The following is a 12,788-nucleotide window of genomic DNA, read 5'->3' as shown; positions in this document are numbered from 1 at the left end:
CAACTCCATACCAGTACTGAACATGCTCAAGTGCACAAATGGGCTTGTGGGTGTGCTGCTTGTCAAAATATCTGCCACCTGTTCAGTTCTCCCTGAATTTAAATACTCAATGGATCCTGTGTCTTGGGCCAAACATAGCTAAGGATTTAGAGGAATTAGTAAGTATCTGTTGACACCACAGGACCAAACTACACACTATTTCAATCACATGGTTTGCTCTTAAATGTAATATTTTCCTTATTACCAATACTAGGCATGAGGCTTTAATCCAGATTAGGACTCTGTCATGGGGTTAAGGGGACTTTAATTCTTTGCAACTTCCACTGTGATCTTGATCCTTTGGTGTTACAAGAGAAAGGAAAAACCCTGCACTTAAGGGCTAGCCTCCTGCTTAATGTTAATTACCGTATTTTTCGCTCTATAACACGCACCTGACCATAACACGCACATCGTTTTTAGAGGAGGAAAACAAGGAAAAAAATTCTGAATGAAACAGTGGATGTATCATTTTTGTGCTTCATGCTGTGGCCACAGACATGTGATCTGATGGTGAATTTGGGGTAGCTCAATGCAAAGATCCTGAGGATCCATGTGGATCCATGCTTTTTAACCACATTTTTGCACCATTGCAGCCCCAGGCAACAGTGGGTGTGTGATTTTTGGGGGGCAGGCTGCTATGTGATCTGATGGTGAATTTGGGGTGGCCCAATGCAAAGATCCTGAGGATCCATGTGGATCCATGCTTTTTAACCACGTTTTTGCACCATTGCAGCCCCAGGCAACAGTGGGTGTGTGATTTTTGGGGGGCAGGCTGCTATGTGATCTGATGGTGAATTTGGGGTGGCCCAATGCAAAGATCCTGAGGATCCATGTGGATCCATGCTTTTTAACCACGTTTTTGCACCATTGCAGCCCCAGGCAACAGTGGGTGTGTGATTTTGGGGGGGCAGGCTGCTATGTGATCTGATGGTGAATTTGGGGTGGCCCAATGCAAAGATCCTGAGGATCCATGTGGATCCATGCTTTGTAACTACATTTTAAGTGGGGAGTGAAGGAAAAACACAGAAGGGACAAGAGAGCGTTGTGCAGAGAAGCAGCTGGCTAAGAAAGCAGGAGAGGGATTTTACGGGAGGGAGGAAAGAAAGGCAAAAGTTTCCACAAACCGAAGCCAGCTTTCTCTCTCCTCCTGCATGTTTTCTGGCTGCCTGCGAGGAGCACAGAGAGGAATTACGTACTAGAAGGAAAGACCTCTGCTTTCCCCTCTGCTTGCCTGGAGGGGAGGGGATTTGCCTGCTCTTTGTTCCGTTTGAGCAAACACAACAACGAAACAGAGGAGGGTGGGCAGTAAGACCCTGAGGCAGAATGCAGGAAAGCTGCAACTTCCTCTTTTCAGGTTTCCCTCTCGGACACAACGCATGATTGATTTTTGCTGATTTTTGTTCCTGCGCTCCCCTAATCGGCTCCAGGGACCCCCCCCCCCACATTCGCTCCATAACACGCACAGACATTTCCCCTTCCTTTTTAGAAGAAAAAAATCTGCGTGTAATAGAGAGAAAAATACGGTAGTTTGGTGTTAATAGTGATCAGAGAGAACTATTGCTTGGGCAAGGAGGAAGGGTTGCCTCTCTCATGGTGGCTGTGCAGAGATCATCTCTATGCTTGCATGTGCTTGTTTGTAGATAAAATTAATGCACACTATTAAAACACTGAGCTTCTTACTGCTCTTCATGACTTCAGTAAGAGAATGTTGGAACCGTGTGAAACTAGGTATGGTATGCAAACAGTAAAAAAAGGTTTATTGAACTACCACAGCTAAAAGAAATCAAGATTTCAGAATGCGCTTTGATGACTTGTTTTAAAAAAGAGAGGAAAGAAGTGAGGGACTTCTAGAAAGAGGCTTTTCTAAAGAAGAAATGATTTCTCTTGAAGGCTTCCTTTCTTGCTGCTCTGCCACGACATGGGAAAAAGGGATTCTTGATGGTTATTTAGTCGGCTTCTCTTCGACTGATTTGACCTGGGACGAAACGACTCTGCCATCAACCATTTCTTCCACAATCGTCTTAACCATTCTTGTTTTTGTCGACTCTGGATTTTTTTTTAAAAAAGGAAGAAAGCAAAATTAAAACATAGTGTTTGAACAAGGCTTCATAGCAGGTCCTTGACGTGCTTTGCATGATTGCTTTTCACGCTCCTATTTTTATACAAGCAGATAATCATCAAGCACCCAAGATAGGGCCTGACTTTGCATCCTCAACTGGGAAAACTGGGTTGCTGCCAATTCCCTAGAATGTGGGTTGATGGGAGTGAATTTGAGGTGCAAGACGACCTTCCCTACCCACCCATTTTCTGTTCCCCAAATTGCTTCTCCACAACTGTCTTTCTCCTTGCAGGCTCTTGGTGGGGGGAAGTTGACCTCCTGCCACCAGTGTCACTGCAGCTTACATGGAGGGATGGAGCAGGGTTGGGCTGTGTGGTTGAAGCCACGTGGACACACCTGTAGGAGCACCAGATCAGAACAATGCAGCCCTGAACTAGCTTTTGCACTGCCTGAACCCCATCTAGGTAAGCGGCAGCAACATTGGCGTCAGCAGGGAGGCTCCAAGACTAGGTAACTGATGGACACTGTCACACATCAACAGGGAAGTGGGGTTATGCCTGTGGCCACCTCCCTCCTGCTACACCCAGGTTGCATGGCCCTCCCTGACAGCCACATGTTTTGCCATTGTGGTCTATGGTTACTGCTGACCATAGATGTCCCCCATGTGGCATTGGCTTGGGCTGTGGACACAGAGTTGAAGAAAAGATGGACCCACAAGAAAGGGCTGTAGTTCACCTGCTTTGCTAAGAGCGAACTGGAAAAGCCTTGCATAGTTTGGGGGACTAAGAGAGGCGATGTATTGTTGAAATGTGGGAAAGAGGCAGGCAAGGAAATTTGGGACACAAGGGGGGAAATGGGCGGGGAAAGAGGGAGTGCTTTTATGCATCGGTGAGAAGTTTGCAGTCAGACCTTCAGCTGTGCATTTTTAATGTATATAAAGATATCTGCCATTACCTTTGCCAGAGCCTCCGTAACTCATAGAACTACTGTGGCTCGAAGATCCGTAAGGCCCAAAACCACTGTCAAGGGAAAAAATGCAAGTTTTTTTAGTGGTATACTGTGCATTATTTTTCAGAGAGAATGTAAACATGACCACCAATTTACTACAGTCAGGTAATATAATGTGATGTGATGATAATCAGCTCCAGGGGTGCCAACTTGAATAAAATATTGGGGGGGGGGCAGGAGAGCCCCGTCCTGCATAATCAATCATGATATGTGGGGGGCACACACCATTTGAACGGCAATACCCATCAATTTGGTGGCCCCTCGAATATTTTAGGGGGGTCGTGAAGGGACCTTGACTCCTAGGAGTTGGCTCCTATAATCAGCTCAGATGCATAATGGGGATCATTTCTTTTTATAGCTCTAAGCAGATGAGAATCAGTACGTGGAGGGAGGATTGGAATGGGCTGGCACTGTCTTCAATGCACTGTGTATGTGGGTTCTGTGCAGTCCAGCCCTCCCATTCAACTCATGGAGCTTGAAGGGTGGGGCCAGTAGGTGCGATCCAGACTCCAACCCCGCACATTGATTCTACCAAATATGGAAAGCCGGTGTGCGAATTTTGACCAACGTAGGTCTTCCTCTGCATTTTGCACAGGCAGATATTTAGAATCACCTCCAGCTCTGCAAGCTTTCTAAATACAAGTGCAATCTGGTCTAATTTAACAAATGGCAGGTTTCCCATTCAGTACAGTAGAAGTGAATTCATCCATATTATGCAAATTGCTATTGTGAAGCTACTGTCCTTTGGTCAGATCTACAGGGCCTCATAATTGGTTCTGAGTCAGATCTGGCTATCTGTCATGTCTAACGCTTACCCCCCTTCTCCGTCCAGTAGGCGGCGGTAGGTCTCTATCTCCTTCTCCAGGCGTGTCTTGATGCCTAACAGCTGCTGGTATTCTGCATTCTGGTTCTCCATCTCAGCCCGAATCTGCAGAAGCTGTTCCTCTAAGCCAGCGATCTGACCCTGTAATTGTGCAAGCTGGTTGCAGTAATTTCGTTCTGTTTCCGCCAAAGTGCCTTCCAGGGATTGTTTCTGTTCCGAAGGTGCAGAGGAAGGAAGAAAGAGAAAGACGTAAAAATGCAGCAAAATTAACAGAGATGAAGTTCCAGCAAAGAAAATGATTATTCTAAACACTCCCATGGGTTGAATCCAATAAATACTGTAGCATAATGTTATATCCACCAAAGTCATTGGGGAAGCGGAATGACGTCTGTTTGCGTGGTGGAATTTCTGCTATCTCTTCTCCTGCATTGCCCCCCTGCAAACTCTGCTCTGGAGGGTTGGGGACACCCCCAGAACAGATTGGGAGGATGTGCAGGGTGAAAATATGGGGAGGAAAGGGAGGGGAAGCTCTGTTGTGCAAGCGGAAGTCCTTCCACTCATGCAGTGACTTCCACTTGAAACAGCCCTGTGAGAACTCTGATTCTTTGGAATGATTCAAAAGCCAAGAGAAGAAGAAGAGTTTGGATTTGATATCTCTCTTTATCACTACCCTAAGGAGTCTCAAAGTGGCTAACATTCTCCTTTCCCTTCCTCCCCCACAACAAACACTCTGTGAGGTGAGTGGGGCTGAGAGACGTCAAAGAAGTGTGACTAGCCCAAGGTCACCCAGCAGCTGCATGTGGAGGAGTGGGGAAGCGAACCCAGTTCACCAGATTACAAGTCTACCGCTCTTAAACACTACACCACACTGGTTGCTTTGTGCTTCTGTATCTTTTTAACACAGGCCATCAGATTTATAAGACTAACACAGCAACCCCAGACACATTTGCTCAGAGGTAGATCCCATTAGGTTCAATGGGGCTTACTCTCACATAAATGGGTATAGGATGGAAGTCTAAGTAAACTGCAGACATAACCCAAATTATGTGCCCCCCTTCTTGCGTCTAGATTACATTTCCTGCAGACATTGCGCAAAGCACCCCAAATGCAATGGCAAGAAAACATCTAAGTGGCTTACAAAAAGATGAAATAAAACATTGAAATTCTTGATAAAAACTGCTAAAAAAACCCCAAGTATTTTAAAACTTTTAAAAGTTGTTTGAAACCAACAACAGCTAGACAGAGATAAAACACATGTAACTTCTACATGTCTGGATAGCTTTGCCTAAGCATAGTCACAGAAAGAATACAGAGAAGACACCTGTCTGGCGTCAATAGGCAGGGAGTTCCAAAGTTCCACACTAAAAGATCAATTTCTTACCACTGTGGAATGGGTATTATATGTGGCACCTGTAACCGTGTCAGTTCTGCAGATTGAAGCGACTGAGTGGGCATATATGCTGCTAAGGGCTAAAACCTTGAACTTGGCCTGGTAGCAGATGGACAACCAGTCCAGACCTCTGAGCAGAGGCGTCACTATACAGACAGGGTCTCCCTGCTGAGAGCCAGTGTGGTGTAGTGGTTAAGAGTGGTGGACTCGTAATCTGGTGAGCTGGGTTCGCTTCCCCACTCCTCCACATGCAGCTGCTGGGTGACCTTGGGCTAGTCACACTTCTCTGAAGTCTCTCAGCCTCACTCACCTCACACAGTGTTTGTTGTGGGAGAGGGAAGGGAAAGGAGATTGTTAGCTGTTTTGAGACTCCTTAAAGGGAGTGAAATGCGGGATATTAGGTTCAAACTCTTCTGCTGTTGGCAACTGTGCTGCAGCATTCTGAGCCAGGTGACTCCTCTGACGAACGTTCTCCTTTTCCTCCTACACATGTTGACGTGATGATGGCTCATTATTGCTTTGGGATGGCTCAATATATGGATCAGCTCAGCAGGAGTGCTGAAATACCATTCCAGTATTTGCTGGAAGGCTTGCAAAACAAGCTACGGTGCCAAACGGTGGCGCCTCTCACTACATGGGAATTGGCACACCCGGTTCTAAAGAACACAACACAATATTTCAGAGGTGCGGTGGATGGGGAAAACAGGGGAATGCAGCTTTGGGACTCCCCCCACCCCCAGCAAGAGCGATAATGTCACTCGCTGGAATGCCATGAAAATTTATAGGCTCCACCCCCTTGCAAAGTGATAATGAGAGTCTGGATAATAGTAGCATATAGATGGATGAGGAAAAGAGTCCGACTGCTTCTTCTCTTAGATGGGATTCCGAATTTCCGCAAACGATGACACTTTTTGCAGGATTGCTTGCGTTTCTAACAGAAAGTGAAATCTTGCAGTTCAGTTTTGTTGCACTTCAAGTTGAAATCATTCTTTCGGCATCTATTCTGTGCCTATCAAGCGACTCCAGTAAACTGAGCATTATAATGTACTGCTGTTCTAGGAGGGGGGAGCGTAGGTGCATCCATGGACTCTTTGGGTCCCTTCCAACTCTATGATCCTATGACTTACCTCCTTACCACGGGAGAGATCTTGAAAGCAGCCTAATGTACACAGCTGTAGCACAAACCCCCTGAAAGAACTCCTCCTGCTGCTGTGATCCACTTACCATGGCAAGCTGAGCCTGCAGTTCCAGTTCCAGGCCTTGCAGCGTGCGCCTCAGATCCGTAACTTCACTCTTGCCCGTGCTCAGCTGGTCCACGTTGGCCGATATCTCCTGCCTGAGAGCTCCAACCTGGAGGACCAAGGAGAAGAAGTATGAAGTGGGCTCGATAACCGGGCCATCGCCTAAGGTTTTAGGCGGAGTTCAGAACCACCCTTGCCTGCTTGTTGAACTGCTCTTCTGCCTCTCTCCTGTTCTTGTCCGCGAGCTCCTCATACTGGGATCTCATCTCGTTCAGTAGCTTGGTCAGGTCAATTCCGGGAGCGGCGTCCATTTCGACGTTGACGTCTCCGCTGGTTACCCCTCGGAAGCTCATCAGTTCCTGCAAGAGAAGCCCAGTGGGTTTTTAGCAGCATGTAGCATGAGCCAGACCATGAAAAGGCAACAATCCCTGGTGATGGAATAGTATCCTCCACCACAGTGGAGGCAGCAGGCTAGTTTAGCAGAACAGGTCATGTGCATCCACAGCTCTGCCATCTAACAGAGGTGAATGGCTCAGAGGAACAACGGGGGTAGGGACGCTGCTGCTATTCGCCCCACAAGTTGCCTCACTCTGCCTAACTGTAGGGCTGGCTCTGAAAGTAGGGTTGACATATTCCCAAAAGTTGAGCTTTTGGGGGGAACATGTAAAATTTTTGGATTTTTAAAGCATTTTTCTTAAAAAATCACCCTAGTTGCCATACGTTCGGGTTTTCCTGGATATTTTGCCAATTTGGCAAAAATCCACCCAGACACCATTTTGACAGTCCAATTCCCAGATGTGTCTGGGAAAACCTGGACGCATGGCAGCCATACCCTGAAAGCAAACAAACTTTCCCATATGGTAGCAGTCTGAGACCACTTTTAATGCATTCTGAATTGTCTCTCAGTGTGAGCTCATTTGACCGCTAGGTGGCAGATGCACCTGAGATTTTGGAATTTTCCTTGTCTTAAAAATAAAAATATTAGGAGAGCCTTTCTCCAACTCCCTTTGGTAAATCCGGTCAGCACTGCATATATTTCTAACCACTTCGAAGCAATGCATTTGTTTATTTTAATGTTATTTTGCCATCTTCACTAATAATACAGTGCAGTTTCTCTAAAAGCAAGATTTCAAAATAAGAAGGCATCCTTCTTCCCTTTAGATGAACAGCTTCTTGCTCTGTCTCTCTGTTTTCCTTTCGCCACTGATCTGCCCCACACATCATGCCTGTGTTGAGTGAGATATGCGTTGTCGGCCCTGTTTCTCCCATATGACTTGGTGAGGCTAAAACTATTTGCTTCCAGGGTCGGGGTATTAGAGAATTCCAATGAAAACAGAACTGGGAGTGTAAATGGCCAATGTTCTCTTACTTGTTGGAAATCCATCTATCATATGGAATTGATTACGCCCAATTTGCATAGTTTTTCCTTTGCATTGAAATGAACATGGTGGGATAACACAATGACAATGCAATTTATGTCAATTAATAATCCCGCCATGGTGGATCAGGAGATGAATAATGTAGTTTGGGGTGGAAGATGAACTGCAGCAGAAAGGAAACAGTGCTGTGTGCGACAAATGCAAGGTGGAATTGGGAATGATGCCTTCTTACACCCCTATTCAAGGCTAAAAGTGCATCTCTCCTTCTTGCTACCATGCGGCACAGCAGTTTAAGAGGCATGTTTCTATCTACCTCTTCATGATTCTTCTTGAGGTAGGCAAGCTCCTCATTCAAGCCTTCGATCTGCAACTCGAGGTCGGACCTAGTCATGGTCAAGTCATCCAGGACTCTCCTCAGGCCATTGATGTCACTCTCCACACTCTGGTGCAGGAACAATTCGTTCTCATACCTTCAAAGATAACGTAAGAATGAGATTTCAGAATTGTGGCAATTTATGGTTTCTTGCTTCCTGCTGGCCTTCAAAAAGCTGGGAATGAGGCAGGAGCAAGGTGCACAACAGAGGTGCTGGTCTTTCTGTTTCCTTCCTTTCCCTTGCCCAGAATTTGATGCTTACTTAAGTTTGAAATCATCAGCAGCCAGCCGAGCATTGTCGATTTGCAGAACGACCCCAGCGTTCTCAATGGTGTGTCTCACAATCTGTAAGGAACACATAGGAAAGATAGCTGCAGTACTTTTTAGGGAAAAACAACAGCCAAACATCACCACCATCCCTAGTTCCTCTTCTTGGACACTTTACACCAAGGTCATAGAGTGGAGTGACACAGGCATTTCTTTTGAAACCATTTTTAGAAAGGAAGATTGGGAGGAGAAGGAAGAGGAGTCACAAAAGGCAACCAGAAGAATGCAACAATAATCCTGTGGGATGAGACCAAAGGCTTGTCTAGTTTAGCCTTCTGTTCCTATAGTGGCTATCCAGCTGCCTCTGGAAGCCCCAAAGCAGGACATGAGAGCAACAGCACTCTCCCTACTGATTCCCCAGATACCAGCATACAGAGGCACACAGCCTTTGCGAGTACAGGCAATGACTATAGACCTTTCATGAATATTCGCCATTGATAGCCTTCTTCTCCATGAATTTCTCCAGCCCCTATTTAATACCATCCCTGTTGGCAACACTTGCCACATCTTGCGATAGCAGTGTGTTGTACGAAGGAATTCTTTCTCTGTTCCTGAATCCCTCACCATTCTGCTTCCAGGTCCTGCTATTATAAAAGTGATGATGGTGGAGGGGGAAGTCTTCCTATCCACTTCCAATTCATCATGTGTAATTTGATGCATTCTGCCATGTCCCCCCTTTTTAGGGATGGGGGAAGAAACTGGACTGAGTCCACATTTAAAGGCAAATCCACCAAATCTGCACTTTCCAAGGCAGGGTGCAAACTGAAACACAGCCGTCCTTCAAACTTTGCACTTAATTGAATTTTTCAGTGCGGTGCTCCAGCCACGAAAATGCATACAGTAGGGAAAAGCATGACGAAAAATGCACACATTTGTTAAAATCACATAGAAATGCATTATATCAGGGGAAATCATTTTGTAGGGAAGTGTATATTAGGCAAAATCCGCACAAAGATGCTGATGAATTTTCATGATAATCGGTTACTACTCGCTTAATTTCTTCGCAAATTTAATTACGTGATAGGAGGGGTGTGGACAGTGACGCGTATCCAGAGATTAAGGCTCTGCTGAGAAGGGTATTAAGATCTTGCCAGTAAAGCACATGTAACGTTCAGATGCCTAAGGGGGACAATTCACCAATGAAATATTGCAGACTATGAGGAACATTGCAGACTATACTCCCTCTGAGACTTAATGGGGAGGAGCCGTACCTCAGTGGGTAGAGCAATCTGCTCTGCATGCAGACAGTCCCAGGTTCGAATCCCAGCATCTCCAGGTAGGGCTGGGAATGTCCTCTGGCTAAAAACCTGGAAAGCTGCTGCCAGCCAGTGTAGACAATGCTGAGGTAGATATATCAATGGTTGGAATCATTATAAGGCAGCTTTCTATTTTCCTAAACAGTGGTACCTCAGGTTACAGGCGCTTCAGGTTACAGACTCCGCTAACCCAGAAATAGTACCTCGGTTTAAGAACTTTGCTTCAGGATGAGAACAGAAATTGTGCTCCGGCGGTGCAGCAGCAGCAGGAGGCCCCATTAGCTAAAGTGTTACCTCAGGTTAAGAACATTTTCAGGTTAAGAACAGACCTCTGGAACAAATTAAGTTCTTAACCTGAGGTACCACTGTATATGGAACACAGAAAGTTGTTCTTGGTGGACGAAGCATTGACCCAAGTCAGAAAACTTTGCATAAGTACCCCGATCACTTACTTGGTTCCGAAGATCTTCGATGATGCTAAAATATTTGCTGTAGTCTCGGCTGGTGTCCGGAGTGCTGTACTTTGCGTACCATTCCTTGATCTTGCGCTCCAGCTCTGTGTTGGCCTCCTCCAGAGCGTGGACTTTGCCCAGGTAGTTCGCCAGGCGGTCGTTGAGATTCTGCATGGTCTGCTTCTCATCCCCACTCAGGAGACCCCCATCCCCTCCCCCAAAGCCGCCGCCCATGCTGCTCACAAAGCCACTCGAAAAGCCACCACCGCCACCGCCAAGGCCGCCCCCGAAACCGCTACCCAAGCCCCCTCCATACCCACCACCCAGACCTGCACCCAAGCCCATTCCATACCCTCCACTCAGGCTTCCTCCTCCGTAACCACCTGCTGAGTAACCTCCGGCAAATTTGGAGCCGCCGCTAAACCCTACGCCGCTAGACAGTCTAACAGACCCCCCGCCACCCCCGCCGCCAACACTGTACGAGGAGAGCTGTCGGGAAGAGCCAGTGTGGACAGAGAGAGCCATGGTGTCTGAGCAAGAGGAAGGTTCTGTCCCGTGAAACAAGCAAGGCAAGCGGATTAGAAAGAGTGCGTCGAGTTGGTGGGCTTTTAAGGCTTATATACAGTGTTAGCTGTGTGTTTCCGCCCCGTCCTGGCACGGCGCATCCTTTTGCCAAGTCAATGCCTTCATAATTAGATAACTGTTCTGTCTAATTAAAAAAAAAATGTTACCAGGTCCAACTCTGCAGAAATATGTATCCTTGGGTTATTATATTATGCCAGAATCCCAGATGGAATGGAGCCAAAACATGTTTTGCTTTCCTTTTTATCTTTGAAATTGTGATGAGCAAACCCTTTTTCGGCTTTTTCTCTCCACCTCCTCTTTCTCTTTTAAGTTTGGTTATTATATTGCGTTCTCTTCAACATTTCAAGCCCCCAGGCAAAATCTCTCTCAACTGAAAGAGGACGCCAAGCAAAGCGACATGTATAAACGAAACAAGCACTAAACTCTTTAATTTGGGAGGGTTCTTTTGTATACTGTTTTAATCTAGTAGAAAAACGGATCTCAGATAGCTTGTCATGGTTTGGTTCAAAGTTGCCAATTGCTTGATTTATTAATTGCTTCTTGGATTATTATTTTTGTTTTTTTAAAAAACCCCCACTTTGATCTGAGAACTTAATTTGTTATATAGCCTGTCTTTGCAAGTCCCAGGAGCTGATTGGATTTATAAATTCACACTAGCAAGCTCAAGAATTTCTCTTTAATCTGTGATTAAGAAGAGGGCAAGTCAATTCACATATGGATCACCAGGGTACTAATAATGATTTAGTAGCACTTCTCTGAGAACATCATGCATATAGAAGAACAAAGCAATCAAATTCCCTCTTTTGCATCTCTTTGGCTTTTAAAACGTTCAATCCCAAAGTAAACATTATTCTTTTTGATTCACCCTCTGATCCCAATGCACTTGGAATTGAACCGAACCCTATTGTTATTTTGCAAAACCTTCACTTCAGTGCAGTTTTTCTCCTTCCCCTAACTATATAATGTGGCAAAATGTATTCTCTTGGGCATCGATAAATAATGATCACATTGCTTAGTGGTTTGGGCGGCATTTCCCAGTTGAACAATAATCAAGTGGTTTTCAAGGGTTTGCCGCTATCTGTGGGACTGAGATATTTGTTCGCATTTTGGGGGCCAGAATCTGAGAGCTAGGAATGGCACTTTCTTATCAGCTGCCCCCCTCCATTTGATAATGTGAAAATGGGCTGCACAAGATCTTTGGCAGAAAGTACAACTGAGGGAAAGAAAGATGGCAAACTGAAACACGGCATCCTTTTAAAGTCATACTTCTCCGAATTTTGCGATGCGGATCTCCAGCCAAGTAAATTGCATATAGCTGGGCATAGAAATGCATATATATTAGTGACCCCCACCACAAATGCATTATATTAGGGGAATTTGCTTTGCACAAATGTGTATATTGGGGGGGGAATTCATACAAAGATGCTTAAATTATGATAAGTTGGCACTACAACGCTGACGAATTTTCATGAGGTCTTTTTTAAAAAATGCAAACTGATGTCAAAAATGTAGAGAACTGAATGTAAGATTCCAAAAAAAAAAGAAAAAAAAGAGAAGAAGAGAAAAAAAGAGGAAAAAAGAGGAAAAAAGAGAAAAAACTCTGGGGGTGCGTGCTCATCTTGCTTAAGAGGCCAGGAGCCAGCGCTGTCCGAAGACACTTCCGGGTCACGTGGCCAGCGTGACGAAGCTGCTCTGGCGAGCCAGCACAGCGCACAGAAACGCCATTTACCTTCTCGCTATAAAGCGGTACCTATTAGGGGTGCTTTCGAACTGCTAGGTGGGCAGGAGCTGGGACTGAACGACGGGAGCTCACCCCGCCGCGGGGATTCGAACTGCCGACCATACGCTCGGCAAGT

General features: G+C 45.7%; 1 protein-coding gene across 1 annotated transcript; it reads right to left on the bottom strand.

Annotated features, from left to right (window-relative positions):
* Positions 1-1,770: 1,770 nt before the first annotated feature.
* Positions 1,771-10,950, bottom strand: LOC308571370 (keratin, type I cytoskeletal 12-like). The gene is made up of 8 exons (XM_081167023.1): positions 10,348-10,950; positions 8,575-8,657; positions 8,253-8,409; positions 6,758-6,919; positions 6,544-6,669; positions 3,922-4,139; positions 3,053-3,117; positions 1,771-2,085 (listed from the first exon to the last, which is right to left on the bottom strand). Exons 1-8 carry the CDS (start codon positions 10,870-10,872, stop codon positions 1,982-1,984), a joined length of 1,440 nt encoding a protein of 479 aa, XP_081023149.1. The 5' UTR covers positions 10,873-10,950; the 3' UTR covers positions 1,771-1,981.
* Between the last annotated feature and the right edge of the window lie 1,838 nt (positions 10,951-12,788).

Source organism: Podarcis bocagei, assembly GCF_964188305.1.
Source record: "Podarcis bocagei genome assembly, chromosome: 13".
NCBI classification, from domain to species: domain Eukaryota; kingdom Metazoa; phylum Chordata; class Lepidosauria; order Squamata; family Lacertidae; genus Podarcis; species Podarcis bocagei.
The sequence above is the reverse complement of the archived record's forward strand: the minus strand, read 5'-3'. Positions and strand labels throughout refer to the sequence as shown.